This window comes from Drosophila ficusphila, unplaced genomic scaffold (genome assembly GCF_018152265.1).
Source record: "Drosophila ficusphila isolate 14025-0441.05 unplaced genomic scaffold, ASM1815226v1 contig_106, whole genome shotgun sequence".
Classification (NCBI taxonomy): Eukaryota; Metazoa; Arthropoda; class Insecta; order Diptera; family Drosophilidae; genus Drosophila; species Drosophila ficusphila.
The window spans coordinates 2,491,258-2,515,466 of NW_025063993.1; the positions used below are offsets into that span (position 1 = coordinate 2,491,258).

At 44.3% G+C, this 24,209-nt stretch overlaps 10 protein-coding genes across 14 annotated transcripts; 7 read left to right on the forward strand and 3 right to left on the reverse strand.

The window, feature by feature from the left end:
• Window positions 1–1,419: 1,419 nt before the first annotated feature.
• Window positions 1,420–2,477, forward strand: LOC108088823 (UPF0329 protein ECU05_1680/ECU11_0050). The gene has a single exon (XM_017186790.1). The coding sequence runs from the start codon at window positions 1,430–1,432 to the stop codon at window positions 2,336–2,338; it is 909 nt and encodes a 302-aa protein (XP_017042279.1). The 5' UTR covers window positions 1,420–1,429; the 3' UTR covers window positions 2,339–2,477.
• Window positions 2,478–3,435: 958 nt separating this feature from the next.
• Window positions 3,436–4,322, reverse strand: LOC108088822. The gene is given in 2 exon segments (XM_017186789.2): window positions 3,436–4,221; window positions 4,223–4,322. Coding segments are annotated over 2 exon segments (759 nt in total). The 5' UTR covers window positions 4,298–4,322; the 3' UTR covers window positions 3,436–3,537.
• A 1,488-nt stretch (window positions 4,323–5,810) lies between these two features.
• On the forward strand, window positions 5,811–6,729 carry LOC108088830. Its single transcript, XM_017186797.1, has 2 exons — window positions 5,811–6,341; window positions 6,575–6,729. The coding sequence occupies exon 1, from the start codon at window positions 5,830–5,832 to the stop codon at window positions 6,328–6,330; it is 501 nt and encodes a 166-aa protein (XP_017042286.1). The 5' UTR covers window positions 5,811–5,829; the 3' UTR covers window positions 6,331–6,341; window positions 6,575–6,729.
• A 1,120-nt stretch (window positions 6,730–7,849) lies between these two features.
• Window positions 7,850–8,667, forward strand: LOC108088816. Its single transcript, XM_017186784.1, has one exon. The coding sequence runs from the start codon at window positions 7,922–7,924 to the stop codon at window positions 8,552–8,554; it is 633 nt and encodes a 210-aa protein (XP_017042273.1). The 5' UTR covers window positions 7,850–7,921; the 3' UTR covers window positions 8,555–8,667.
• Window positions 8,668–11,361: 2,694 nt separating this feature from the next.
• On the reverse strand, window positions 11,362–12,016 carry LOC108088831. Its single transcript, XM_017186798.1, has one exon. The coding sequence runs from the start codon at window positions 12,001–12,003 to the stop codon at window positions 11,434–11,436; it is 570 nt and encodes a 189-aa protein (XP_017042287.1). The 5' UTR covers window positions 12,004–12,016; the 3' UTR covers window positions 11,362–11,433.
• Window positions 12,017–12,795: 779 nt separating this feature from the next.
• On the forward strand, window positions 12,796–13,432 carry LOC108088829 (extensin). The gene has a single exon (XM_017186796.2). It carries the CDS (start codon window positions 12,813–12,815, stop codon window positions 13,332–13,334), a length of 522 nt encoding a protein of 173 aa, XP_017042285.1. The 5' UTR covers window positions 12,796–12,812; the 3' UTR covers window positions 13,335–13,432.
• Window positions 13,433–14,555: 1,123 nt separating this feature from the next.
• Window positions 14,556–15,514, forward strand: LOC108088824 (extensin). Its single transcript, XM_017186791.2, has one exon. It carries the CDS (start codon window positions 14,598–14,600, stop codon window positions 15,201–15,203), a length of 606 nt encoding a protein of 201 aa, XP_017042280.1. The 5' UTR covers window positions 14,556–14,597; the 3' UTR covers window positions 15,204–15,514.
• Window positions 15,515–15,890: 376 nt separating this feature from the next.
• LOC108088903 (pollen-specific leucine-rich repeat extensin-like protein 3) lies at window positions 15,891–16,725 on the forward strand. The gene has a single exon (XM_017186908.2). It carries the CDS (start codon window positions 15,897–15,899, stop codon window positions 16,632–16,634), a length of 738 nt encoding a protein of 245 aa, XP_017042397.1. The 5' UTR covers window positions 15,891–15,896; the 3' UTR covers window positions 16,635–16,725.
• On the reverse strand, window positions 16,697–17,475 carry LOC108088904 (DNA-directed RNA polymerases I, II, and III subunit RPABC3). 2 transcript variants are annotated; one of them, XM_017186910.2, is made up of 2 exons: window positions 17,264–17,475; window positions 16,697–17,204 (listed from the first exon to the last, which is right to left on the reverse strand). In XM_017186910.2, exon 2 carries the CDS (start codon window positions 17,197–17,199, stop codon window positions 16,750–16,752), a length of 450 nt encoding a protein of 149 aa, XP_017042399.1. In that variant the 5' UTR covers window positions 17,200–17,204; window positions 17,264–17,475; the 3' UTR covers window positions 16,697–16,749. The 2 variants fall into 2 exon arrangements, with proteins under 2 accessions (XP_017042399.1, XP_017042398.1); XM_017186909.1 differs by having other exon boundaries at window positions 17,271–17,474.
• A 248-nt stretch (window positions 17,476–17,723) lies between these two features.
• On the forward strand, window positions 17,724–22,345 carry LOC108088902 (zinc finger protein OZF). Of its 4 annotated transcripts, XM_017186905.2 has the most exons (5): window positions 17,724–17,931; window positions 17,993–18,084; window positions 19,600–20,367; window positions 20,668–21,063; window positions 21,125–22,345. In XM_017186905.2, the coding sequence occupies exons 3-5, from the start codon at window positions 19,792–19,794 to the stop codon at window positions 21,719–21,721; spliced, it is 1,569 nt and encodes a 522-aa protein (XP_017042394.1). In that variant the 5' UTR covers window positions 17,724–17,931; window positions 17,993–18,084; window positions 19,600–19,791; the 3' UTR covers window positions 21,722–22,345. The 4 variants fall into 4 exon arrangements, with proteins under 4 accessions (XP_017042394.1, XP_017042393.1, XP_017042396.1 ...); XM_017186904.2 differs by having other exon boundaries at window positions 17,724–18,084; XM_017186907.2 differs by lacking the exon at window positions 17,993–18,084.
• The last annotated feature ends 1,864 nt before the right edge of the window (window positions 22,346–24,209 follow it).

Sequence of the window (24,209 nt, forward strand, 5' to 3'; positions counted from 1 at the left end):
GCATAAACAATCCTTCACTATGGTAAGAAATTGTTTTAATACCCAAATCATGGGCTCATTCTTTACCCCTTGTAGCTATAATCTGAGAGATAAAAACCTAACTTTATTTCTTTCTTAAATTCTTTTGTACAATATTTTTATGGAATTTAAAAGCGTATTTTTATCATTATAAAGCATACTTTTCCACATTAGCAAACTCTTAACCCCTTTTTGAAACCAAAGGATGCTAAAGGACACTAGAACAATCACGAAAAAGCAAGCTATTATATTTACCTGTCTTTGCCAAGAAGCAACCACAGAATTCAAATTAAACAACGCACAAATGCAATTACTCCAAGTTAACCCTTGAACGACTGTTGTGCATTTCATGCCTGCAAATATTTCTCTGGGTCAGAAGGCAATCAATGAACTTGTAGCCTGTTGCTATTGTTGTTGCCCCCAAGACACATTTATTTCCTGTGGGTATGTGTGTTTTATGAATTTATTTTCAATTTTATCATTTCCCATTTAAGACGAAAACAAAGTCACCCGAAGAACGTGACCAGCATGTCCAACAGCTGGCACGGTCAAGCCACTAACTTTGCTCATCACAAAGTTAAACCGACAAAACTACACAAGCTCGCACACAGATACGCACCAACACATAGTGATAAGATACAGTTAGGGCCGAAATAATAGGAGCGGAGGTTATTTGGTTTTCTTCAATCTGCCTTTAAGCTCAATAAATACTTTATCTGCAGCAAATACTTTACATTCTGTAACCCATTGATAGTTAATAATTTTATTTTTAAATTTAAATTTATTTTTAAAGGACTTAATCAATCCTTATCACTAAAATGAAATAGATTGGTTTTTAACTAAAAAAAACTTTCAATTTGTAGCCCTTCCATTTTCCGGTCCTCTACTTCTTAAAAAAGGAAGCTTTACTATATACTGAAAAACCTTAATCATTGCACACTTAAGACTCTTTTTCACCAATTTACAGCCCTCTAGAAAGTCAGCTAATTAAAAATAAAAGTCGATACTATTTCCTTGACCTCTGCTGTGTGCGATCCAGTATGTGCGGCGGAGGCAAAGGCGAAAATGTAAAGTGACTTTTTGGGGTTGGCACTCTGGCCATCGCTGCGGTCAATGGGGGCTGTGTGGGGCTTAAGGTGTAACGACCCAGCCTTTCTGGCCTCCTTCAATGCCGCCGCAGACTCACACAACACCCCCCCACAGACAGCCACACACACACACACTCACACCCACACACCCACTGGCTGGGGGGAATTACATTTCCGGTTTGGGCCGCTTGCGGAAGTTTCGCGTCAAATTAAATGCTCAGGGCCAAAATTATGACAGCTCCCGAATGGGAGGGAAGCGCTCGTATAAATACGCCCGTCTGGAATGGACTGCCATCAAATCGTCAGCAAATAGACCAGCGAACATGTGGAAAGGATTCTCCTGCGCCATTCTCTGCCTGGCTCTCGTCCAGGCGGCTGTTATCCGTCCCGAAGGGGATTCCGAGATTCCGGAGAGCACCACTGGCGTGGTTAATCCGGATCAAGTTGGGGATGCCTCCACGGAGGAGGCCACCACTCTGGCGGGTCCTGCTTTCAGTCGCGACGAGGAGGCGAGCATACTGATTGATCCCGCCCCGGGCACTTTACAAGGGGCGACTTCCGTGGTGGCAGAGAAGTCCGGAAAGCTGCTGCTGCTTAGTACTCCGCCCAAGCGACTGCACGAAGTCGAGCGGCGGTTCGAGGAGCAGGATGACGAGGAGCAGGCCGATGCCGAGCCAACCACAACCACTGAGCAGCCAAAGGACAACGCGGAGCAGACGGAGGAGCCAAAGGAGGAGCAGAAGGAGGAGCAGAAGGAGGAGCAGAAGGAGGAGCAGAAGGAGGAGCAGAAGGAGGAGAAGAAGGAGGAGGGAGAGGAGGAGGCCAATACGGATAGTTCGACCACAGAGAGCAGCACCACTCCGGCCACAACAAAACTGTTTGCCATCGATGCCGCCCCGGCGGGAGTGGACTCCCCGCCGCCGAACGTGGCCATATCCCTTTCCCAGGACAATCTCAATGCCTCGGTTTCGATTGCCGAGCAGCCGCAGGCGCCCGGCGACAATAATGCCGCCGTGGAGTTGGCCATCGTGGAGCCGGAGGCCGAGTACGTGCTGGTGGACGGCGGCCACGACGACCACGAGGACCTGGACCTGGATCTGGACCTCCAGCTGGCCAGCTTCACGCACATCGACAGCGATGTTCACCTGCAGCCGGTTGTGCACTCCGTGGAAATCGTGCCCACCAGCCTCGATGATCCCTTGATTGTCAATTACGTGCACAATTTGCGGTGACTTGGCCAAGGAGGCGTGTCGGGACGAATCAATTAACCCGGTGCGGTTGGCCCTGTGACTCTGTTAAAGTTTTTTTTAGCTCTGTTTTATTGACTTTTGTTACTTTTTGAATGCGATCCTCAAATGGCTTTATACACAGCCCCTAACGAATAAAAAATACGTTCACATTGAAAAACATATCTTGTATGATTACAAATTTCAATAAGTGTGTTAATACTTTCTTGACCTGGAATCTAAAATCGAAAAGTCTTAATAGGGTTAAAAAATGAATTTCAAACTCCTAAATTTGCATGCAAAAGTTGTTAACTAATTTTCTTATGCTAAAAAGCTTCATTGGTTTCCGTCTGTCAAAAAACCAATTGTTTTATAAACATGCAACTTTGTGTGCACTTTTATTGGCGCTTTCGATTCAATTGAATGCCGTTCTGGGCCCACGAAACTCTCGCATAAAATATTCAGAAATACTGCCATAAATGTCTGGCACGAAGACTCCTCCGCTCAACAAGTCCTCTCGCTGAATCGCGGGTTCAATGGTCTCTGGCGGATTTACGTCCCACTGGCTCCTTCTCTCGGATGGTGCGGAGAGCACTCGCATACTCGTTATTCAATTTGAATCCTCCACGAAGAGGTCGATTGGGGGAGGGGGAGTCTAAGCTCCACCTCCAAAGTCGCCGGACGCCGTTCCGCATGCCACGCACGTTCCACGGTTAAAACTTTGCACATCCGCACGTCAAATTTGATACGGATGCCGGGAAGAGGAGCTCTCAGGCTGTCTCCAGCCAGAACCAGTCTCAATTTGATAGAAAACAGTTTGATGCTCGGCGCTACTCCTCCTTCAATTGCGAACAAAAACAATATTTAACAAAACATTCAATGACGTTACAAAAACAAAGTTGGGAACGTGCCACAACTTCCGGTCTATGAAAACGATGAGACTGATGACGATATAATTTGTGTACCTATAAACTTCTACAATCTTTTCTGTCAAGTTGAAGAAATCAGCAAATGTTGCGATAATTTATTTGTTTTTCGTACCTGAATGCTTAGCGTTTACCCATTTTAAACTTCCCTTTTATTTCCAAATAAAAACGGAAATAGACTTGAAGGTAAATAACAATTAAAAACATTTATTTGCACACACAGAAACTACAAATACTGAACTGTTAACAAGGATTAAAATAAGGCTCAGACCGGGGCTCTCACCACCGCTGCTCCACGTGCGTGGTGTAAACGAATCCCCGGGATCGGGGAGCCTGAACCAGAGGTTGCGATCGCAGGGGAATGGCCACCGGAATGGAGGACGGGGCTCTGGCCACGAGAACCGCAGGCCCCACATTGGCAGTGAAGACCACGCTCTCCGCATCGGGTTCGTCCTTGGATCCTGGCTCCGGCGTGGGTTTCAGGGGATCCGTGCTGACCCCGCAGACCGGATGGTCGGCATTGCTGTCGGTCGAGTTGCTGGCGGAGATCTGCTCCGGCTCCTCCAGATTCTGCTCGGTGGGCAGGCGGAAGGCGCGACTCGGGCGGAAGCCAGCTGGTGGATAGGGAGCCTTCTCAAGGGCCTTACTCGATCGGGACTCAGCTACTGGAAGTGGAGGAGCTGTGGTGGTGTCCAGGGAGTCCCAGGCAGTGGTGGTGGTGCTCCAGTCTGCAGATGATTCCGTGGTGCTGGTCGGCAGATCCTCCAGTGGCAGCTCGGTTGTGGTAGTCAGCTGCTCCTCCTGCCAGCCCGAACCTTCCGCGGGCACTTCCTGAACCTCGACTTCCACTTCGCCGGGCAACCAGAAGGCGCGACCTTGTGGCCGGAATCCCGCCGGAGGATAGGGAGCCGCCTTCACCTCGACCGCCTGATCCTCCTGTACACTGACCGCGTAGCGATTGATCCCTGATCTGGCGAGACTCGATCTGAAGTGGACCGAAGGCCCACAGGCAAAGGATAACGGGTAGGAGCCACTGCATGGTGAACTGTCGATCTCGGCCGAACTTAGACCCAACTGATTCCAGGTGCGATTGGGGCCGATACTTTTATACAAAGTTCTCGAAAGCGAGAGTCGTCCCGGGGAATATAGACATGGGCTTCTATATCGACACATCGACATCGACATCGATTAGGCGCACACTTAATGATTTATTTTGCATAGGTTTTTGTTTGTTTCTGGTCTCCGCCGACATCACCACGTCCGCCGCCGAGTCATCCACCATGTCGCCCACATTATCGCCGGTCCCCAACTGCCACACTGTCCGGTGTCCACGTCCGATTCGCCATGTTCTATGAAAATTAAATGCGTTTCGTACGTGACACGCAACCCAATCCCCGGCCAATTGAAAGCGAATTCGAAACGGAGGCGACGCCAACCACTGTTGTCAATTGCATTATGCTGGAATTGTCAGTTCGAGTGTTAGAATTTTTGATTAAACGCTTATAATCGATATTTATGCGATCAACGATTTGGCGTTGAGGTGAGCACCAAGGACAAACGATGGTTTTAAGTCACGTCCTGAACTATCATTACACGAATGAACTGATGATGACTAAATATTGTTAATGGGTTGAGAAAACAGATTGTCTTAGGATGAATTCGACGGCTTATTAGAACAGCGATCTCATTATTAAAATTAAAGAAATTATTAAATCGTAACTCAAATGCACAAGGTTAGATTATACTGTTCAGTTGCGGTAAAATCTGCTCTCTTAAAAAGTCCTAAACAGACAAATACAATTTCTAGTTATATCGGCTCTCGATATTATTCTGACGAATCTTCACCGTAAACTTCCTTTTTTCCATTTCAAAAATCCTTTTATTCCTTAAGTATATTTAAATATATGACGAACCTTTTATTCCAACTCCTGATGGATTTTGATTTGATTTAAGGCTTAAGGATCTGTAAAATGTAAATACATGTGAGTGTTTAAATTTAAAATGTAAATATTAATGATCTAGTTGGAAAAATCCATAGTAGATTCTCAGGTACGAAGTAAAAGATGTTCTTTGAAATGTGTCGTTATTTAAATATTTAAATTGCTGATTCAATAGACTTTAGATACACTCGAAACGAAGCGAACAAGCTAAAATAGCCGATTTGCAATAACCCAATATCCTTTAACTTCACCCTCAATTTACGACCCGCCATTAATTCCTTCTCCTGTCACATTAAGAGCATTTCAGCATTGAGCGATTGGTTCGATCGAGGTGGAGCAGTCTCCGATTTTGGTCTGATTGCTGGCGGAACCTCGGACCTCTGCATCTGCTAGTTCTTTCTGGTCACGTCGTGGCCGCATAAAGACGCCGCAGACACCGCCGATCGTGGGGAACCAAGTCTATAGTAGTAGGCCGACGTCAGAGCGTAGGTCCAAAAAAGGATGCCCGTAGTGGGTCCACGCGCCGCACACTAAACAGCTGCCCATCCAAGTCCTACCTATAAAAGCGCCCAAGAAGCTCTCCAAGTCATCAGTCGTTGGTTCAGCCCGCTCCTAGATACACCCCATCACCATGGCCAAGTTCCAAGTTATCCTCGTGGTTGCTATCCTCAGCCTGCTGGCCCTTTCCGAGGCCCAGCAGCAGCGCTACTCGCAGCGGTTGAGCCGCGGACGCTCGCGGTACTCCGCTCGCCAGGAACTGGCTCCTGCGGACGGAGGTGTTCCGGATGCCGTGACCCCCTACCCCTCGGCCGACGAACTGAAGCCGGAAGTGCCCTTCGACGAGGCCGCCGCCCCCTCGGCCGCCGAGCCCGTCCCGGATGCCGTCTACGGACCGCCCGACGCCGCGCCCAACGCCGTTCCCGACGAGGTCTACGGCCCCCCGGACGCGACCGGAAACGATCTGCCCGCCGCCGCCGACATTCCGGCGGAGCAGCAGGCCCGTTTGGTGGCTGCCAGGCGGGCGGCCAACTACCGCAGAGCCGCCCAGCCCGTGGCCTACCGTCGTGTGGCTTCCGCTGCAGCTCGCCCGGCCAAGTTGAGGGCTGTCCGCTCCAACGTGCGACGAGTCTAGGTGGATTCCAGGTAAGTCAATAGATTAAATCAACAGGCCAAATAATGTATTTATGAAAGCGTGAGATCTTGTTTTCCGATTAACTCACATTACCATAAATAATAATTGCTTATCGTATATACAATCAAGTTTAAATCGAAGTTAAAGAAACGTATATCAAAGTACTATTAGTACAATAACTTTTAATTATCGTTTCGCGAACCCTTCATTTATCAAAATGTTGATACTGTTTATTCAATTCCAGGGACAACTCAAAACAAAAACCCATGACGATCCAAACGAGCCACGATGACGACAAAGAAACACATGCTCACACTTTTTCCCACCACCCACACAAAGACATACACAAAAGAACCCTACTCGATTAAATAATCAAATGCAAATAAATAAAGTTTTGAGAAAGAACGTTCTCTTTGCGACATTCCAGTGAGTCATTTGTTCGCAGACACAAAGGCGAACCTGCCAGACGCTCCCAAAAACAAAATCTCCTGCGTAGTCGATCGGTATATTATGGCTAATGAGCAGTGGGAAAAGGGGAAGACCTGAAACTGGTTTTGGGAGGCACGCTTCCCAAAGCGGTGACGAGTGCAACAAGTTTTTGGGATTGCCCCAACCGCAAAAAACACAAGAAACAATCTAGCAGCCGAGTTAGATTAACTACTTAAGCGAAAATTAAATGTTCTTACATTCAGTAAATATATTTAAGATCCATCTTTTGGTTTTAAATGTCGTTTTAAATTGCAGCCCTTTTTCACTAAAAGCATGAGCATGCTAAAGAATAAAATAATTTTTTTTCCTCAATTAATAGTTGTAATGGGTGTCACATAAGATAACTTTTAAGTTTTTTAGAATTTGTTAGAATTGCGCTATTTAAATTTTATTTTAAGAATAAATTAAAATTTTGATTTATACTTTAATTTATGTTAAAAAAAACGTAAGATAATCTATTTTTGTTCCAATATATGATTTGTTTTCTGCTCTGTGTTTAAAATAATTGCACAAAGGGTAAAAAGAATCCAAGCAAACGCAATTGAAAAACCCAATATTTTACATAAAAATCAGAGTATAACCAGCAGCATCTCTGTACACAGCGCGAATAAAAGTTTACGTAGGTCTCTAAAGCAAGTAGGACTCTTCCAAAGAAATGAGACGACAAAAAACGAGAGATATATTGTGGGAGATCCTAGCATTTAATCATACACTGCAAAATTAACAAATGTAAGCTATTGCTACAGAGGCAATACACATACACATACACACAGACAATGCAGAAGAATTCTAGTTTTTATTATTTAAAATTTGTCTATTTAAATGTTCATATATCTGATATAAGTAAATGTAATATAGATGACTAAATATTGTTATATGAAAGTAAGGGTATTTACAAATTGTTAAACCGAACATTAAAATTTGTACAAATTTATAATTAAATATTTTTTCTCTGTGTGACTTGTCGCACGCAGAGTGTCGGAACTTATTTAAATAATCTCTCAGGTTGTTTCTTCTCAGTTGTCGGAGAAGATCAGTCCAGTAAGCATCTCGTGGAGTCACCGGAGAAATTCGTAAAATCAGTGAAACTTTCCTCGCAAAAATGCTGAAGTTTATTTGCGCCGTGGCTATTATCAGCATGACTCTGCTCGAAATTGTTCAGGCACAAAGACCGGCTTTTGCGGGCTTGAGGCCGCCAGGTGGACTGAGCCAAAAGGACAAATACCACGCAACTCAGAATACCGCTGCTGAAAATATCACCGGAGTGGATATAGCTACGAGATTCGGAGAGCCATCCAGTTCGCAGCCTGCTATTATCAATCTGCCCTTCGGAGCAGCCCAGAATCCGCCTGTTGGAGTTCCACTGGTGCTGCCCATTAGCAGTTTTGCTGGGGAGCAGGCTCCCACTGTGGCGAACCGCTTTGGAGCTGCTGACTCTCCAAGCCCTAGCCCCAGTCTAAGCTTCAGCTCAAACCCAAGCCCAAGCCCAAGCCCGATCCCACTCCCAACTGCTAGTTCCTCGACCGGAAGCTCCACAACCTCGGCGGCCCCGGTTTTAAGCCAGCTCCCCGTCGACGCCCATGGGGATCGGGAGTGGTTCAACCACTTGAGTTCGCTACCCGTGGAACAGCAGCCCTTCTGGCTCATTAACTACCAGGCCATCGAGGCCCATCGGAACAGTTCGAGACCCAATGTGGGCGCCTTCGAAACGCGGGGATCTTTCTTCCGCGGCTAAAAGCGTCATTGGGATCTTCTTAAAGTCTACGCCTAGATCAGATTTTGTTAATGTGTCTGAACGTATATGTATAACAGTTTATTTATTTTCATAAAGAATACTCACTTTTAAAATTGTGTATTTGTGTGTTGAGATAACCTTTTCTAGCGAATCAAGCTGAGGACTGATAAGCTTGAAAATTTCCCATCGTCTTACGCTAAAGATTATTAAGAAGCTGGGATTTTGACCGATATTTAATAGTGAATTTATGAAGGGGTTTTATTAGTCACTGCTCTATTTAAATTTATATACATTTATATAACATTAAGAAAGAGCAAAAAAAGATCAAAAGCTTTAAAGTAATTAAGCCCGCTCTTTATAGAGACCACTTGGTTTACGATTAATTCCACTTGACTTTGACCGGTTCTCATTAAAATGTAAACAGAATAAAAAAAAAACCAAAAAACTTATCATCGACAGCCTTAAGCTTATTCATCTGTACAGCTAAAAAATACATCTTTTGTAACATGAACCTATGCTCTAAAATTTGAATTTAGGTGAATACTATGTTCGATTAAATTAATTAGGATTATAAACATTACGATTAGGATATTTATTATTCATTCAAAGGCAGTCATCTCTGGAGGTTGTTGATTATTTAAGAACATCCAATTTTATTACGTTCACCGGCATGGAACAAAAGATTCGCTAATTCGTCGAAAACTTTAATTGTTTCTGTTTGTGGTTTATTTTTATAGTGGAATCTTAATTATAGAATAGAAGACAGGTTTACGCAAATTATACGCTGAATGTGTATTTCTGAAATAGAGGCTATTAAATATGATTGATGTTTTTTAAGTGAAATCGACTGGTAGCTGTTTCACATTGAATGCAAATAATTTAACTTTCAATTAAATCAAAAGTTATTAAATAACAAAAAAGGAAGCTAGCTTCGGCAAGCCGAAGATTACATTCCTTTGTCAGTCATCAAATATTTATCCCACGATCACGATCATTTTGCTCTGCAAAGGTATAAACACTATCTGGAAGAAATCAATTCAATATGATCAAAAACAAAGGCGTGAGAATTTTGTTTAATTCTCTCGTATGGGAGCTTTCCAAAATATTCACCCGATCCAGACCGTCCCGACTTATATTCTGCGGCAACAACTTTTGGTAAAGTTTCTGCAAGATAGCTTTGAAACCAAGAGAAAAGTTTATATAAAAACAGACGGTCAGACGTACAGTCGAGTCCCGTTAATTCGAAATGGCAAGGGGATCACTTTTATTTTACGAATTAGACGGGAATTCGATTTATCGAGATTTTTTTCAAGGGATTATTTTTCAAGGGAACAGAATTTTTTACGAATTATCGCGATTTTCGATTTAGCGGGGTACGAAATATCGGGATTCGACTGTATTTTAATTACGATCGGGATGCTGATCAAAAATATATATACTTTATGGGGACGAAGGTGTCTCCTTCACTGCGTTGCAAACTCTTGACTGAAATTATAAGAGGGTATTATAAGGGTATAAAAATCAAACGATGTTGAACTAGTTTTGCAAGAACACAAGCCACATCAGTCGGAAACTTATTTCAGTAGAGTAAAAAAACATTTTCTGGTAATATTAAAGTATAGTTTTGCCAGATTTTAGGGAAGACACTTCAAAAACATAGTTCTGAACAGCCTATAACCAGTTTTTGGTGTATCCTGCCAAAGATAACTCCATCAAAAGCCACAAAACGGCGATTGCAGAAATGTGTTTATCCTATGAAAATATATTCATACGACCATCATCGTCATTACACCCAGGAGCCGCTTATTTGGTTATAACAGAAGAACAAAAACTTTGCAAATCGAAACCCAACTGTGGAGACTTTTAATGGAGTTTGGAGTTCCAGTGAGGAACAGCTTCTTGGTACCAATCTAATATTTTGAGTGCCCCAAAGAGCAAAGAGTTCCTATGCTGCAATCCTCCCTTTTATAGAATTTTTCAACAGCGTCTAACCCGATCATCAATATCCCAACTTCCGATACTTTGGTAATCAGGAATGGATTGACTTGACTTAGCTCTTAAACAGAAGCCACCGAATAATAAAACTGAACTTAATGACCATCATTTTAAAATATACGTGCAAGCCAGTCAGTTTAGCTTTAAATAGAACAAAGCGTTAAAAATGCATTGAACAGGAGAAACAAAGTTTCTCAATAGACCATTAAGTTCCTGGCAAAATATGTACTAAGACGAAAGGAGCCAGAAACCCCTCAAACGTTGCGAAAGCAATTCACATGTCAAGGGTGCATATATGCAAAGAATACTGAAAAGGAGTCGTTTCTCTACAATGCAGAAGCCATTGTTAAAAGCCAATGATTTGCAATGAGTTGGTGGTGAGTAAAAAGCTCTAAGCGGTTTGTTAAGCAGGGCAACAAAATGGGAATGAAAAATAATATTTTATGTAGACACTTATCAGACTTGCTATGCTTTTTAGAAACAACAAAGTAAAACTCCGTTTATATATGAGTACTTAAAAAGTTTAACAGTTTGAAATATACAGTAAAAATATATACTGTTGAAACCAAAAAATATGCACAAATGCACTTTCAATTTAGCACCAAAAAAACTAATTCCTAAACAGAATTAATATATTAGGTCGATAAAATACTTTTGAAAGAAACAATACATTTTTTAAGTGGAGACAGGGATTTTTTTTTAAAATTCCATTCGCAAAGAAAATTGTTAGTTTCTAGACCTCGGGTACCACAAACCAGAACCACTTTTAGCAGCAAGAACATATTGCATAAAAAAAATCAACCTTTTCTTTCTCAAAAATATATTTTCAACGACTAAAACAAATCAAATCCAAGCGATGTACAAATAGGAAATTCAGCTATTGTTTACCAGCCCAATTGCTGGGGAGCGGCGTTGTAGGACAGGTAATAGGGCTGCTGGCCCGCGCCCACGTAGTAGAACTGGGGCGTGGCCAGCGCTGGTGCAACAGGAGCCACTGCAGCGACTGGAGCCACTGCCTCATCCACGGGCAGCTCCTCCAGACGAGCGATGCGTTGGCGCAGACGCTTGGGCTTGGCCAGCTGCAACTTGGCCAACCTCTGGCGGCTGCGCAGACGGGCGGGGGCGGAGGAGGGCGTGGTCGCCTCCAGGGAGCTCTCCTCGGTGTCCACCTCCTCGGTCTCCGGGCTGGGCTCGAAGTTGTCCACCGGTGGCTCCTGCTCCGACGGCAAGGCGTCCGTGTCCACGTCCTCTGGAGGTCCGTAGGTCAGGGCAGGCTGTTCGGCGGCAGGCTTAAGCTCGGCGGCGGATGGATAGGGCGTGGGTGCCACCTCCTGGCGGGCAAAGGTCACCGGACGCAGGCGCAGGCGTCGCCGGAGCGGAGTCTGTGCCGTACAGGTTACGGCCCAGATGGCCAGCAGAAGAAGCAGGGAGCTGAAGAGCTGATGACGTGCCATGATCGTGGGACTTGCAGTGGAGCAATGTTGGCTGTCGTATATGGAGCTTTAACTTTTATACCCACAAGGCGCCAACGGTGGCCCCGCTGGCCAGCGATTCTAGCCGACCCACAACGCCGTGCATTTTAAGCAGAGAGCCGCGATTTGAAAGCCATCAATGCGTATGTCAAGCAGGCGCCGCACAGTGGAGTGGAATTTAAAGTGCTATCAAAACTCTATCACTGGCCGCCCATGTGGTCATTTGGATGGACCTTAGATATCTAGGAAAACCTTAAGTAATAGAAAATCGGAGGAATAGGTTGATACAAAGGCACGTTATATTGTAAAACCTCTAATGATAACAAATTTCGTTATAGCAAAAATAAGAATCAAAACCGTAAAGTTTTTTTAAAACTGGGAGAATTCTGTATAGTTTTTAGCCATACATTTTAAATGTATTGTTTTATATTAAAATAATGTTCTTGTTGTAAGTGATTTTTTGTATTTTTATTGTAAAAAAGAAATAATCACCTAATTATAATGGATGTGATTCCAAATCAGTTTCCAATTTTTCATTTAAAGGTTCACCCCATTGCTTATTGGCACTGGGGCCAAGCGAAGTGTCAAAGTTAAGTACCCGTGGGTTATAATTAACGGCCAATGGTTATTGGTTAGACATGGGCCCTTGACTAAATATTGTCACGTCCATAGGCCATCGAAAGGGTGTCCCTCAATGTGCCAAATATGAGTGGCCAAAAACTACGGTGTATAAAAGCTCCGCGACATTCAGTGGTAGACAACATTCTAAGACAGCTTATCACCAGCTCAACATGGCCTACAAGTTCACCTGCTCCCTGCTCCTGATTGCAGCCATTGCTGCCGTCGCTCTGGCGGAACCTGCCAGGTTCCGAGGCCGATCCTCTCGTCTTCAATTCGCTCGTCAGGAGCAAGCTCCAGAGGATCCAGCTGCTCCAGCAGACCCTGCCGTGGATATTGCGCCCACTGAGGCCCCGGCTCCTTATCCACCAGCTGGCGTCACTCCGGAAGTGCCCTTCGACCTGCCCACGGAGACGGAGGCCCAGCCTGATCTGACTTACGGACCGCCAGCTGAGCCGGACAACACCTACGGTCCTCCGGATAACACCTACGGACCCCCAGCTGAGCCTGACAACACCTATGGACCTCCGGCCGATGATGCCGCAGCTGACCAGGCTCCAGTCGATGCGGAGCCCATTCCGGCCAGTCTGATCCAGCCCCGAAACGGACGCCTTCGCAGCCGTCGTCCCGTTCCGGAGAAGCTCCGATCCGCCCAGATCATCCGCTCCCGACCAGTGCTGGTCTACACTATCTAGAATGAGTCAATGCAAAATAAGATACGAATTGAGCCGAAAAATAAGGATTTAAGTACCTAAAACTGTTGCTAAATAAATAATCGAGTTGTTGAATACTATTTTAAACCGATGCGTTTCTTATGTTATCTAAAAGGGTGACCTCGACATTTCCTTTAATATAAGAGGTACAAACTATATTTATTGGATCCCGTGGGACAGCAATACTAATGGAAATAACCTGCATGAAGAAGGATAGATCGACAGTAAGGTGGCAATTATTTTAAGCAATCACCTATAAATAAAATAAAAAAATCATAAAAACAAACATAAAAACACTAAATGCATAGGAGTTAAACAAAACAACAAACGGCATCGACTCGGTCCAATTTGGTCACGAAATCTAGACCGCTGCCTCACGAAATTGGACAAATTGCACACCCATAGAAATGGGTAATAGGCCAATAGCCTTTTGTTAAGACCTGATCGAACAAATCAAAATTATTTAAACTAAAAGGAACCTAGCCGTACTTAGTATGCAACTGCATATTTTAAAAACACCGAAGATTCAAAAATTTAAAAAACCCATTCACATAGTTTTTTTGACCCAATTTTAATACAATATCATTTATGTAATTTGTGAAATACGTTTCAATACCAATTCAAAAAGGAAGGAAGATTATCTGTAATATTATTTTGAACTTGCAGTATTGGCCATAAATGTTTTAATAGCTTACAATTTTGTATTCAAAAGGAATATTATTCACCGAAATCCAACAATTATTAATCTAATAAATTTAGCACTTAAGACATCTTATTTTCAAAATCCTTGAACAAACTTTGAATATGTTAGCCTATAAATGGGACGTGCCTCTCTTGATTAATGCTCACAATTGATTTTTTCAAAGCCTATTTTGTTTCATATGAATACTAAACTGATCAAACGAAATTATGAACTGCCAAGAACCCAAGATCCGAAAACAGACAGTTTCAAACGTTCATAGCGACCCCAAAGCCTAAATCGAGGGTTAATGAATGATCCCACGGAAGGGAAGGGGAAGCATATTCGAAATCATAGCATTGGCTATTTCATTTCGAAAAAGGGTCACGTATCGAGTATTAAGCTCGCCGCCGATCAGCGCAACATAATCAAAGTTTTACCGGGAACAAGAGCCTAAAATTGAAAGTGACGAGCATAAATTATAGAAAACTCGATCCGGTAGCACGGGACTATAAATAAGCCAAGTCGGATTGGGAAATCAGAACAGAAGCCCTTCAACCGCGAAAATGATCAAAGCACCAGTCGTCATTCTTATCCTGGGCCTGGTGGCACTAAGTTCGGCGGAACCACTCCGCCGGAGATTCTCCGCCAGGCAGGAAGAGGCTCCGCCCAGTCCGTCGCCTACAGGTTACCCGGCGGCGGGAGTAACCCCGAGTGTTCCTTTCGATCTGCCCAGCTCGACCCCTAAGCCGGAGAGCACTTACCTGCCACCGGACAACACTTATGGACCCCCAGACAACACCTACGGACCTCCGGATAACACCTACGGCCCGCCAGACAACACTTACGGACCACCGGAGGCTGACTCCGTTCCAGTTCCAGATCCCGAATCGGAGCCACAGCCAGAGAATCCCATCGAGACCGATGATATCCCAGAAACTGAGGACGAGTCGGTGGATGAGGCCAAGCTGCAGCCCGCTGATGAGGACGCAGAGGAGGACGAGCCGCAGTTGAAGGTGCTGGAGGACGGCACTGTCATCGTCGTGGCCAGCAGTCTCGACCAGCCTCAACCACAGCCCGTCCAGTCGGCCCGACTCTACCAGCGTTTTCCCCAAGGACGTAGTAGCCGGCAACCCGTTCCCCAGCGACTGATTCTTCGCCGCAACTGGTGAACTTCGAAAAGTCTTTTTAAAAATGTCAGAACTTAGATATTAATGTATAGCGACATAATAACACAACCAAGTCATCGCACCAGACATATCAGAAACCCTAATAAAACCGAAAGGTTTCTTAATCAATAATTGTGAAGAAGGAATCCATCATCGTAAAAACTTGTTACAATAAAACACTGAAAAACGATAAATTAAACTGTAAATTGCTTAAGTATCGGAAAAATTGAAATGAATACTGTTCTTTATATATGTATTATGTGGCTAACCATTAGTTAAAAAATTTAATAAAGGTAACATTTAGGAGCAATTTACAACTATTGCTTTCGTAGTCACAAAAGGAGGTACAGGATAAAAATGTTCTAAGGTGCACAAAAGCTGATGCTTTTCAATGAATTCAAAAGCTGTTCTATTTTTTGGGTATAAGTTGAATATTAATATTTAAAATAAATGTGTAACAAACATTTTTGAAATGATTATAATAAAACCTAATGAAATGCAACTAGTTTTTCATAACAATTACACTTGCTTTAGTCATCACCGCAATGGGCACGTAAAGTTGGGCCTGCCGTATAAGTCATCGGCCTCGTAGTTTCTTTGGGCCAGTTGATTGGGCAGCCCCCAAGGCCATTCCCAGTGGGTATTTATAGGCGACACTAAGGCCCACAAAACAACAGTTCAAGATAGCACTCCAAAATGTTCGGTTATCCAACTGGTTCTCTGGTCACCCTCGCCCTTTGCTCCATTCTTTGCCTGAATGGAATCGAAGGCACCCATCTGAGGTTTCCGGGACCCGCAAGGAGCAAATCCCTGCCGCTAATCCTGCAGAGACAGGAGCAGGCCCCATATCCACCTGCTGGCCTGGTGCCCGATCCGCCATTCGAGCTGCCCACGGAGGAGGCGGTGGAGTTCCCTCAACCGGACGTGATCTATGGACCTCCAGCGGACACCTACGGACCGCCTGCTGTGGTGGAGCAGCCCGCCGAGGCTTACGGTCCTCCTGCTGTGGTGGAGCAGCCCGCCGAGGCTTATGGTCCTCCGGATCTGGTCTACGGCCCGCCCGAGCAGACCTACGGACCCCCAGAACAATCAGCCAACGATGACACCTCCAGCAGCTCGCCGCAAAGTGCAGCTATTATCGACCTGGCCAGTCTGCCGCTGCCACCCCAGGCTCAGTATGTTCTGCCGCTTTTGAACCGCCTGGCTGCCTTCCGCCCGCAGCGTCCGGTGCTCCTGACTCCGCAGCGACGCCCTGCCAAGCTCTCTTCTCGTCCACGACCGAATCCAGCAAAGATCGTAAATTCCATTAAAAAAGCTCCAGTGTTCCCAGCGACCCCGTTGGCTTTGCCCTTCGTGGATCGCCGCATTCCTTTTCGTCCACAGCCATCTCGCCTCATAGTGAATGCACCTTTTAGACGCCCATCTAGGCACTAGACCAGATCACTTAACATTCTGACCCCGAGCATAGTGCACCAATGATATTATTACGCTGTAAATAAAGTTTGTTGTTTATGTCTAATTTGCGAACGGAAATAAGTATATAAAAAGTTTAGAAGGCCAGCCGCTTCATCAGCAGGTACATGTGCTGGTCCACCTCGAAGCCGTGCAGATTATTCGCGTCTCCTTGCAGTCGCATCAGCAGACCGCCGAAAGACACGTAGGCGGAGAGCCGGGAAGCCTCGTTGTGTGCCTCGTCACCCTCAATCCTGTAGATCTTGCCGTACATAACGTACTCGAAACTATCCGCCCGCGTGCCCTCGTGCTCCATGGGATTGTACTCCCCACTGTCCGGGCAGCCATCCTCGCGCAGCGTGGTGGCCAGGACCAGGCGAAACTTGTCACCCAGCTCCATTGGGTACAGCCACGAGTTGATGTCCAGGATGAGATCCATCTTAAAGGACTCAGACTCGCAGTGCAGGCGGGACACTCTGTCGAACTTCTTGCCCTCCGGATCCATGTCCTTTACGTTAAAAATATCCTCGAAGAGTACGCCAGCCATTGTAGCTGAAAAAATGTAGTTTCGGTTACTGGCGACTCAGTTCAGCGAAGCGCCAAAAACTTACACCTTACCTTGTATCCGGATTCGGGTTTATATGTATTAAGTCCTTTTTGTGGAGGTAGTTTGGTGATATTGTACAGAAGGGATGATTAAGGCAGAACTTTTATGTTAAACTTTCTTTTTTAACTACTGTTTTCCATTTCTATTCTTAAATATTTTGCTTGCGCGTGTTTCAGTCAGTCAGGGATGCCGGACCAGCTTAGCGGCGTTTAGCGTTGCCACACATTCGCGGATTTTGTGTTTTAAGGTGGTCGCGTTCAGCCGAAGATGAAAAATCGTGATATTTGTGTTCCAAGTTTTTTAAAACAACATAGTGAAGATAAGCTACTTATTTTTTTGTTTTGCCTTATTGAAAAGCTTATGCAAAGAGAATAAAAAAAAGGTATTTGTTTTTTTTACTTAACTCACGGCCTAACCAACTATCAGTGACTGCTTATCACGATTCCTTCTCTAGGCGTGCAGAAAAAGAACTCTAGGTGTGACCGTTACTGTAGGCATACACATCACTAAAATTAAGAACAACAACGAAAAACCACCGTAAACTGTAATTTATTTTGGTCAATAATTCACAAAGGTTTTGGATCGGTCAACTTAGATGGCCGCCTTAAAAACCTCAGGCGATGGATAAACCATAAAAACACGTGCAAACTGCAAGCCACCGGAATGCAAAAAGTATGTACACAGCGAGGGGGCGTTGAAATTATAAACAAATAAATCGGAATTCTGGCCGCAGAATGTAGAGACAGTCAAGGTGTGTCCAATTCTGGGGATGGTTAATGCTTCCTGCGATAAAGGGCATTAAGCAATCAACGATGGTTCTCGCGGGTAAGTCCACGGTTAATTGGTTTTCGGTGATGGAATTGTAGAACTTCTGGGTCCAATATGTAGCCTCTGTATGTATAAGCTAGTTTATTGAGCAAGTAACTCCGTTGTGGTGCTGGTTTTATTTACTAACAATCGGGTGCAAGACCCCCGAAATTGTTGACTCGTCGAGTTCTGTGCACCGAATACGAAAGACTTCAACGGGCGCCTCCCCTTGCTTATCCCTTACCCACCCCAGCCCCCTTGCAACCGATTACCCCCGTCTATTTAGCATTACAAAACTGCTGTTATGTATTCACTTCTTTATTTTCGCTTTTTGTGTGTGATTTTTGCTGTCGTTCGTGCTTTTTGCCCCGTTCTCTTTCAGTTTCGATTCCCAGCTCCGGATTCTAGCTTTAATTCGCTTTTTCAACAGTTTGGTCGAGGGCTGTTGTGCTGTTTAAGTGAGTTTTAGTTTCAGCTTCTGCGGGTGCGGCTCTAATGAACCATTAACCCTCCGCAGGGCCGAGGGGTTGACAGGGTCCGGAGGGTTCCCAATCTGTTTGCCAGATGTTCGTCGAAGTCCAGGGTCATCGGCTCTCTTCCAGTTGCATTTTCTTTGTGCTCGCTTTTCATTGGAAACTCCGCTACCGCGGAGAACAGACGACTCCAGATCGCTCAGGTTACATATGTGGCGATATTTGTACATCTACATATCTATCTATAGTTCCTCGGATAGGAGTTCAAGTGCTTGTGAGTGCGTAGTCTTATCGTGCAGCCGGATAGCTTATCAGTTGTTGCCTTCATGAGATCTTATCACGCGATAGCTTCCTCTCGCTCCCGCTCAAACAAAAGATTAAGACAACAAACTGGGAAAATTTCTGGGAGCTTACGTTCGCTGGAATTGACAAATTATAAAGCGACAAATCGAAAGGGAAGGAAGCTCCTAGCTTCTACACAGTGAATAATCGGATGTGTCATAGAACTGCCTAAAATCAAATGAAGCAAAACAATTACAGTCATACGCGCTATGTTTAGAATCAAACGTTTTATATATTTTAAGTTCTTAAAGTAAACCTTTATCAGAATAGCTCTTTAAAAAGTTTTATTTTGTGCATATATGTATTTATCCAATAGAAGTCCAAGCATATGTATATAATTTAAAACTCCATAATTAATGTTTTTAGACCAGCACAGATTTTATAATCACTTCCAATGTAACAAGACTCCCAACGTATTTAAACAAAAACGGTGGGCAGAATTTTTTTTGTTTTTTGTTTATAAAGTTTTATATATTGTCCACTAGTAGAAAGTACAAAATTCAAAAATGATAGACAAAAATTGGTAATATTTTTCTGTGCATAAGTCTTATCACTGTTGACACAGCTGGAGGTTCTGTTCCGTTGCTGTTTCTCTTTTTGTTTCTGTTTCGGCCTCACTTACTGTTATTATTTCTGTCTGTGTTTTTGATTCTCCGTCTGCTTCAGAACGTGGCGCATTGCTAGTGGAGAAATAAAGCAGTTCTTAACTTTTTTGCAGCCCATCTATACTAATCTAAGCCAATGGTGTATGGGATCTTTCCTAAAAGTAGCCAAACAAACCAAAAAAATCAGAAAACCATAAATTACGTAGAACATTAACCCTAGAAGTAAAGCAAATCGCAGCTGGTGCCGGTGTCCCCAAGAAGAGATCCCCAAGAAATAATCAACTGAATAATACAAAAACCAACAAATGGTACGCAGTCGTCGCAGTTTATCCAAGGAGGATGCAGTCTCCCTGCTCACGGACAGCGGGATCTCGCTATCCTCGCCGCCGGCGGCGAGGGACTCTTCTCCAGCACTCACGCATCCTATCAAACGACGGAAGAGCAGCCTGGCCAGTTTGCGTGGTGTCTGTGCGGAGGAGGAAGAAGAAGAGCCCGCTGATCAGGACTCAAAGGATGCCGATTATGTGCAACCACCGCCCAAAAAGTCCCCTCGCAAGGGGGAGGCAGTGAAGCGGAAACAACATGTCTGCAGCCACTGCTCCAAGGAGTTCGGCGGCAAGACTGACCTTCAGCGCCACATTCTGATCCACTCCGACGAACGGCCGCACAAGTGCAAGGATTGTGGCAAGAGCTACCGCCAGGCGGTCAACCTCAAGAACCACATCACCACCGCCCACGAACACCGAAAGCAGTTCGCCTGTTCCCAGTGTCCCAAGTCCTTTGCCCTCAAGGAGCGTCTGCGCCTTCATATGCGCCTTCACTCCGGCGAGAAGCCGTATCCTTGCGCTCTGTGCGACAAAAAATTCGCACGAGGAGGTCAGGTGAGTGAAATGATTATAAAATAAATTTTTAATTTCTGTGGTGTATCTAAAGCAAATGCTTTAAAATAAAATAAAGATGCTTTTTTTTTGTTACAAACAAAGAACTGAATATTTCTATAGCAACTTAATTATGTCTAACATCTTAAATACTTGTCAAATCTTAAATATCAATGCCAAAGTAGGACTTTAACTTAGTACTTTTTATTTTGTTTTTAAATGTAATTATTGCATATGAAACTAAATTTGTAATATAATCTTTTTCAAGAAAAAATAAAGAAAACCATTAATTGTTATTTTCAGTTGCAGCAGCATATGGTTTCTCATCATAAGACGAGCATCCAGCAGTTCAACTGCACCAAGTGCTCGGCCAGCTTTTCAACTAACGCCAATCTGCGGGTCCACATGGAGCGCCACGAGCAGGGCATGGAGCACCGGTGCGGGATCTGTGAGAGTCAGTTTGCCAACGAGTTGGCCTTGCGAGCCCACATAAACCAGGAGCACCACAAGCTCACGCAGTTAGAGTGCGAAATCTGCCACAAGTCCATCGAGCCGGATGAGGATCTGGCGACGCATATGCAGAAGCACGCTGCGGTTAAGACACACGTGTGCGAGGTGTGCAACACATATTTTACCCAGAAGAGCCAGTACAATGTCCACATGCGGATGCACACGGGAGAGCGGCCCTACCAGTGTAGGGTGAGTAGCAAGAGCCACAGCATAGCATAATTCCTTTAACCTATATCTCTTCTACCGACAGATTTGCCACCAGACCTTTGCGCACTCCAGCGTACTAAAGCTGCACATCCGCAAGCACACGGGCGAAAAACCCTTTCGTTGTCAACTCTGTCAGGACGAGGTGGCATTCTCTCAACTGGCACACCTTAAGAACCACATGAAGAAGATCCACAAACAGCAAAAGCCTTATATGTGTGAAGGCTGTCACGAGTTCTTCAAGATCAAGGTGGAGCTGCAGGCGCATGCGGAGCAGTGCGCCAAGTGTCCTGCGGGCGGTGACGAGTCCGCTGGCAATCAGTCTGAAGAAGCGGTCATTCTCTCAACCATTCGTTTCAACATGGCAGTGGTTTTAAAGAAGATTAGCTCGGCCCCCAAGCTGCGTCAGCTGGGCTACGAGAAGCGTCTGATCGATAATGTGATCATTGCATCGCTGAAGTTAGCACAGCGACCGACGCACGACGACGCCAAGATGTCGCCCTTAGCCAGACTTCGACTGAATGTGGAGGAGTTCCTGAAATGGATTGTGCCAGCGCCTACCATGAAGAAATTCAGAGAAGAATTGCTGTCCATCGACACGATTCTTGACAAGATTGCCACCATGTATATGAAGCAGAAGTAGAAGTCAGAAGTTGCAAGCCAACATAAATGCAAGAGTGCCATAGAAGGAGGATTTGTAAAACTAGTTCTTGCCATTTAGCTTAGTTTTTAGTTACCCAAAGTTGCAGAACGAAAACCAACCAAATAATTTATCCCAAAGATATATACTTTTTAGTACTGATCATTTTAATGACCTACCTTAACATAGTCTCAATTGCTGCTACCAAAAAGAAAACAAATTGTAAAACGAATGATTAAGTTTGTTTATTATCAGTTTTCTATTAATGAAGTCTAGATTTAAGAACAAATTTTGATGCAATAATTTATATAATAATAAGTTTAACACGACCGGATTGAACCCAAAAATGTTATTTGGATTACGTCTTGCCAGAGCAACAGACAACTTAGTGTGGATCTAACAGCTCAAGTACAATTAAACTTATTGTGGCCATGCATATGTAGTAAATAAACTTAATGCATTTAGTTGCTGTTTAATTTTCCTAACTTTTTTTATTTTGGCTAATTTTAACATTTTCAAGAAAATTAGTTCAAAGTCGAAATTAAATTGTACAACCGAATAAATTAAAAACAAATCAAAACACGCAAGTAAAATAACGACTAAATAAAGAGTATTGTTTGTAATTGATATATTGGCCGTTTATTTTGGGGTATCTTATACTGAATCTGTAGAAGAACCATTTTTTCCTTTACGTAATTCGCAATGCTACATACTTAAAATATATAATCATTGTTAAAAACTTTCTGACGTATCAGAAATTGTGCAAGCAATTTTCTTACACTTTCAATTTTGATTTAATTGTTCGCCACGACTAACATTTTTTTGTCTTGGCTGCAAAAAACGAACTGTGTGCAATTTGAATGTTATAGTATTAAGAGGACTGTATATCTGTGAGATATTTATCAATCATAATTATTCGTTCGGTGGCTTGGGTATTCCTGACCTTAGGGGCTCATCTGAAGAATTTCAAACCATGTCCGGCTGGATGCGGCCTTCCATATTTGAATGCAGCCAAAAAAGCATCGAGCTGCACACAAACACCCAGACACACCCAACCGGGCTGGCATCTTACCACATAAACAGTTAGGTACAAGTGCCCCATGGGTCCCTGCCCGATGGCCATAAATGGTCTGAGCTTGTGCACAAATTTATAAGCCACTCACATTAAGGCGGCAAATTATTTTTATGGCAAACAGCGCACTGCTTGCGAGCTAAGCTCTGAGCAGCGGTGGCATCTGCAGGCGTTGTGGCACCTGCCCGCGCCACTTACCTCGGGACCAGCACTTTCCACCCACCCCAGAGCATTTAATGAAGTCTCCCCAGCGAATTTATTGACGCAACCGTTAGTGTCAACCAAGCCGGAGGGTGAGGGTGCAATTTGTTTTGCCACGAGATGCATGCAAAATTTTATGAATCGAATATAGTTATGATTTTATGATAGGCCAGCAAATGCAGTTTTTTTTTCTATGCTGGCCGTTGCGTGTCTGTCACCTGAAGCTGCTGTTGCAATCTCCGCCAGTCTACCAACCCATCCCTTCCCTTCCAATCCCGACCCCGATCCCGATCCCGTTCTCGATCCCTTGGCCTGGCCAGCAGCTTAATGTCTACATTTGTTCTGGCCATTGCGTGTTCAGTGGCTGCCCTTTTTGCAATCTCTGCTAACTCGGTTACTCCTGCTCCCACTGCCACTTCCAAGTTCTCCTGCTCCGCTCCTCCGGCCCGGTGCAACTGCAAGTCAGGCACTCCAGCTCCTTCGGCCCGGCCGCAGATTTAGCCGCACCATCTCCAGCAGCTGCCGCTGCCACGGCACATTAGAACAAATTGCTCTTGTTACGATAGGAAGGATGGACATGCCTTTTGCCTTGTTTGGACCAACGGACAGAATGCCTCTGCTGGTTAGAGACCAGGCACACTAGAGCCACTGGACATGTATGACAGCCTACTAAGTTGGCTGCAGGTGGATTATATTATTGTTTGGAAAAAACATGTCAAGGCTTGTAACTATAAAAATAAATAAATACTCTACGAAAGTAAAGTTATCGTGCACTTTTTGTGTTATTAAAATGGGGCTAGTAGAGTATTTGTAATTCAACAAACTTCAGTTGCATCTCCACGTTTATTTTTCAAGTAAAAAGCGCCACGAGTTCGTGAAACAAATAGTCAGAGACGTAAGTACGCATGTTTCGCCTGTTGGCCAGGGTTCTTTGGGGCTTAGCCTTATCTGCATACCGGGATTTGACCGGGACAATGTTAATGATGAGAAAAAGAAAATCAGCCTGCGAATGCCTCCGAGGACCAGGCACCATTTCCGTTTTCCCTTTGGGTACAGACCGCAACAAATTGATTTGACTCGGACCATTTGTGTTAGCTCGTTTGGCATTATATAATGCATGTATAATTCTTTTGTTGTCTGCGGCTAATTTGCGAATTTACGCTCGCATTGGGGCAATGTCATTCCACTCCGAGTCAAAGTCTTTAATATAAGTTCAAG

Coding starts and splice junctions, on each gene's coding strand:
- LOC108088823 (XM_017186790.1), top strand. CDS start 1,430: ATGTGGAAAGGATTCTCCTGCGCCATTCTCTGCCTGGCTCTCGTCCAG.
- LOC108088830 (XM_017186797.1), top strand. CDS start 5,830: ATGGCCAAGTTCCAAGTTATCCTCGTGGTTGCTATCCTCAGCCTGCTG.
- LOC108088816 (XM_017186784.1), top strand. CDS start 7,922: ATGCTGAAGTTTATTTGCGCCGTGGCTATTATCAGCATGACTCTGCTC.
- LOC108088831 (XM_017186798.1), bottom strand. CDS start 12,003: ATGGCACGTCATCAGCTCTTCAGCTCCCTGCTTCTTCTGCTGGCCATC.
- LOC108088829 (XM_017186796.2), top strand. CDS start 12,813: ATGGCCTACAAGTTCACCTGCTCCCTGCTCCTGATTGCAGCCATTGCT.
- LOC108088824 (XM_017186791.2), top strand. CDS start 14,598: ATGATCAAAGCACCAGTCGTCATTCTTATCCTGGGCCTGGTGGCACTA.
- LOC108088903 (XM_017186908.2), top strand. CDS start 15,897: ATGTTCGGTTATCCAACTGGTTCTCTGGTCACCCTCGCCCTTTGCTCC.
- LOC108088904 (XM_017186910.2), bottom strand. CDS start 17,199: ATGGCTGGCGTACTCTTCGAGGATATTTTTAACGTAAAGGACATGGAT.
- LOC108088902 (XM_017186904.2), top strand. CDS start 19,792: ATGGTACGCAGTCGTCGCAGTTTATCCAAGGAGGATGCAGTCTCCCTG. Junction 20,368..20,667: donor AATTCGCACGAGGAGGTCAG/GTGAGTGAAATG, acceptor TGTTATTTTCAG/TTGCAGCAGCATATGGTTTC. Junction 21,064..21,124: donor AGCGGCCCTACCAGTGTAGG/GTGAGTAGCAAG, acceptor TTCTACCGACAG/ATTTGCCACCAGACCTTTGC.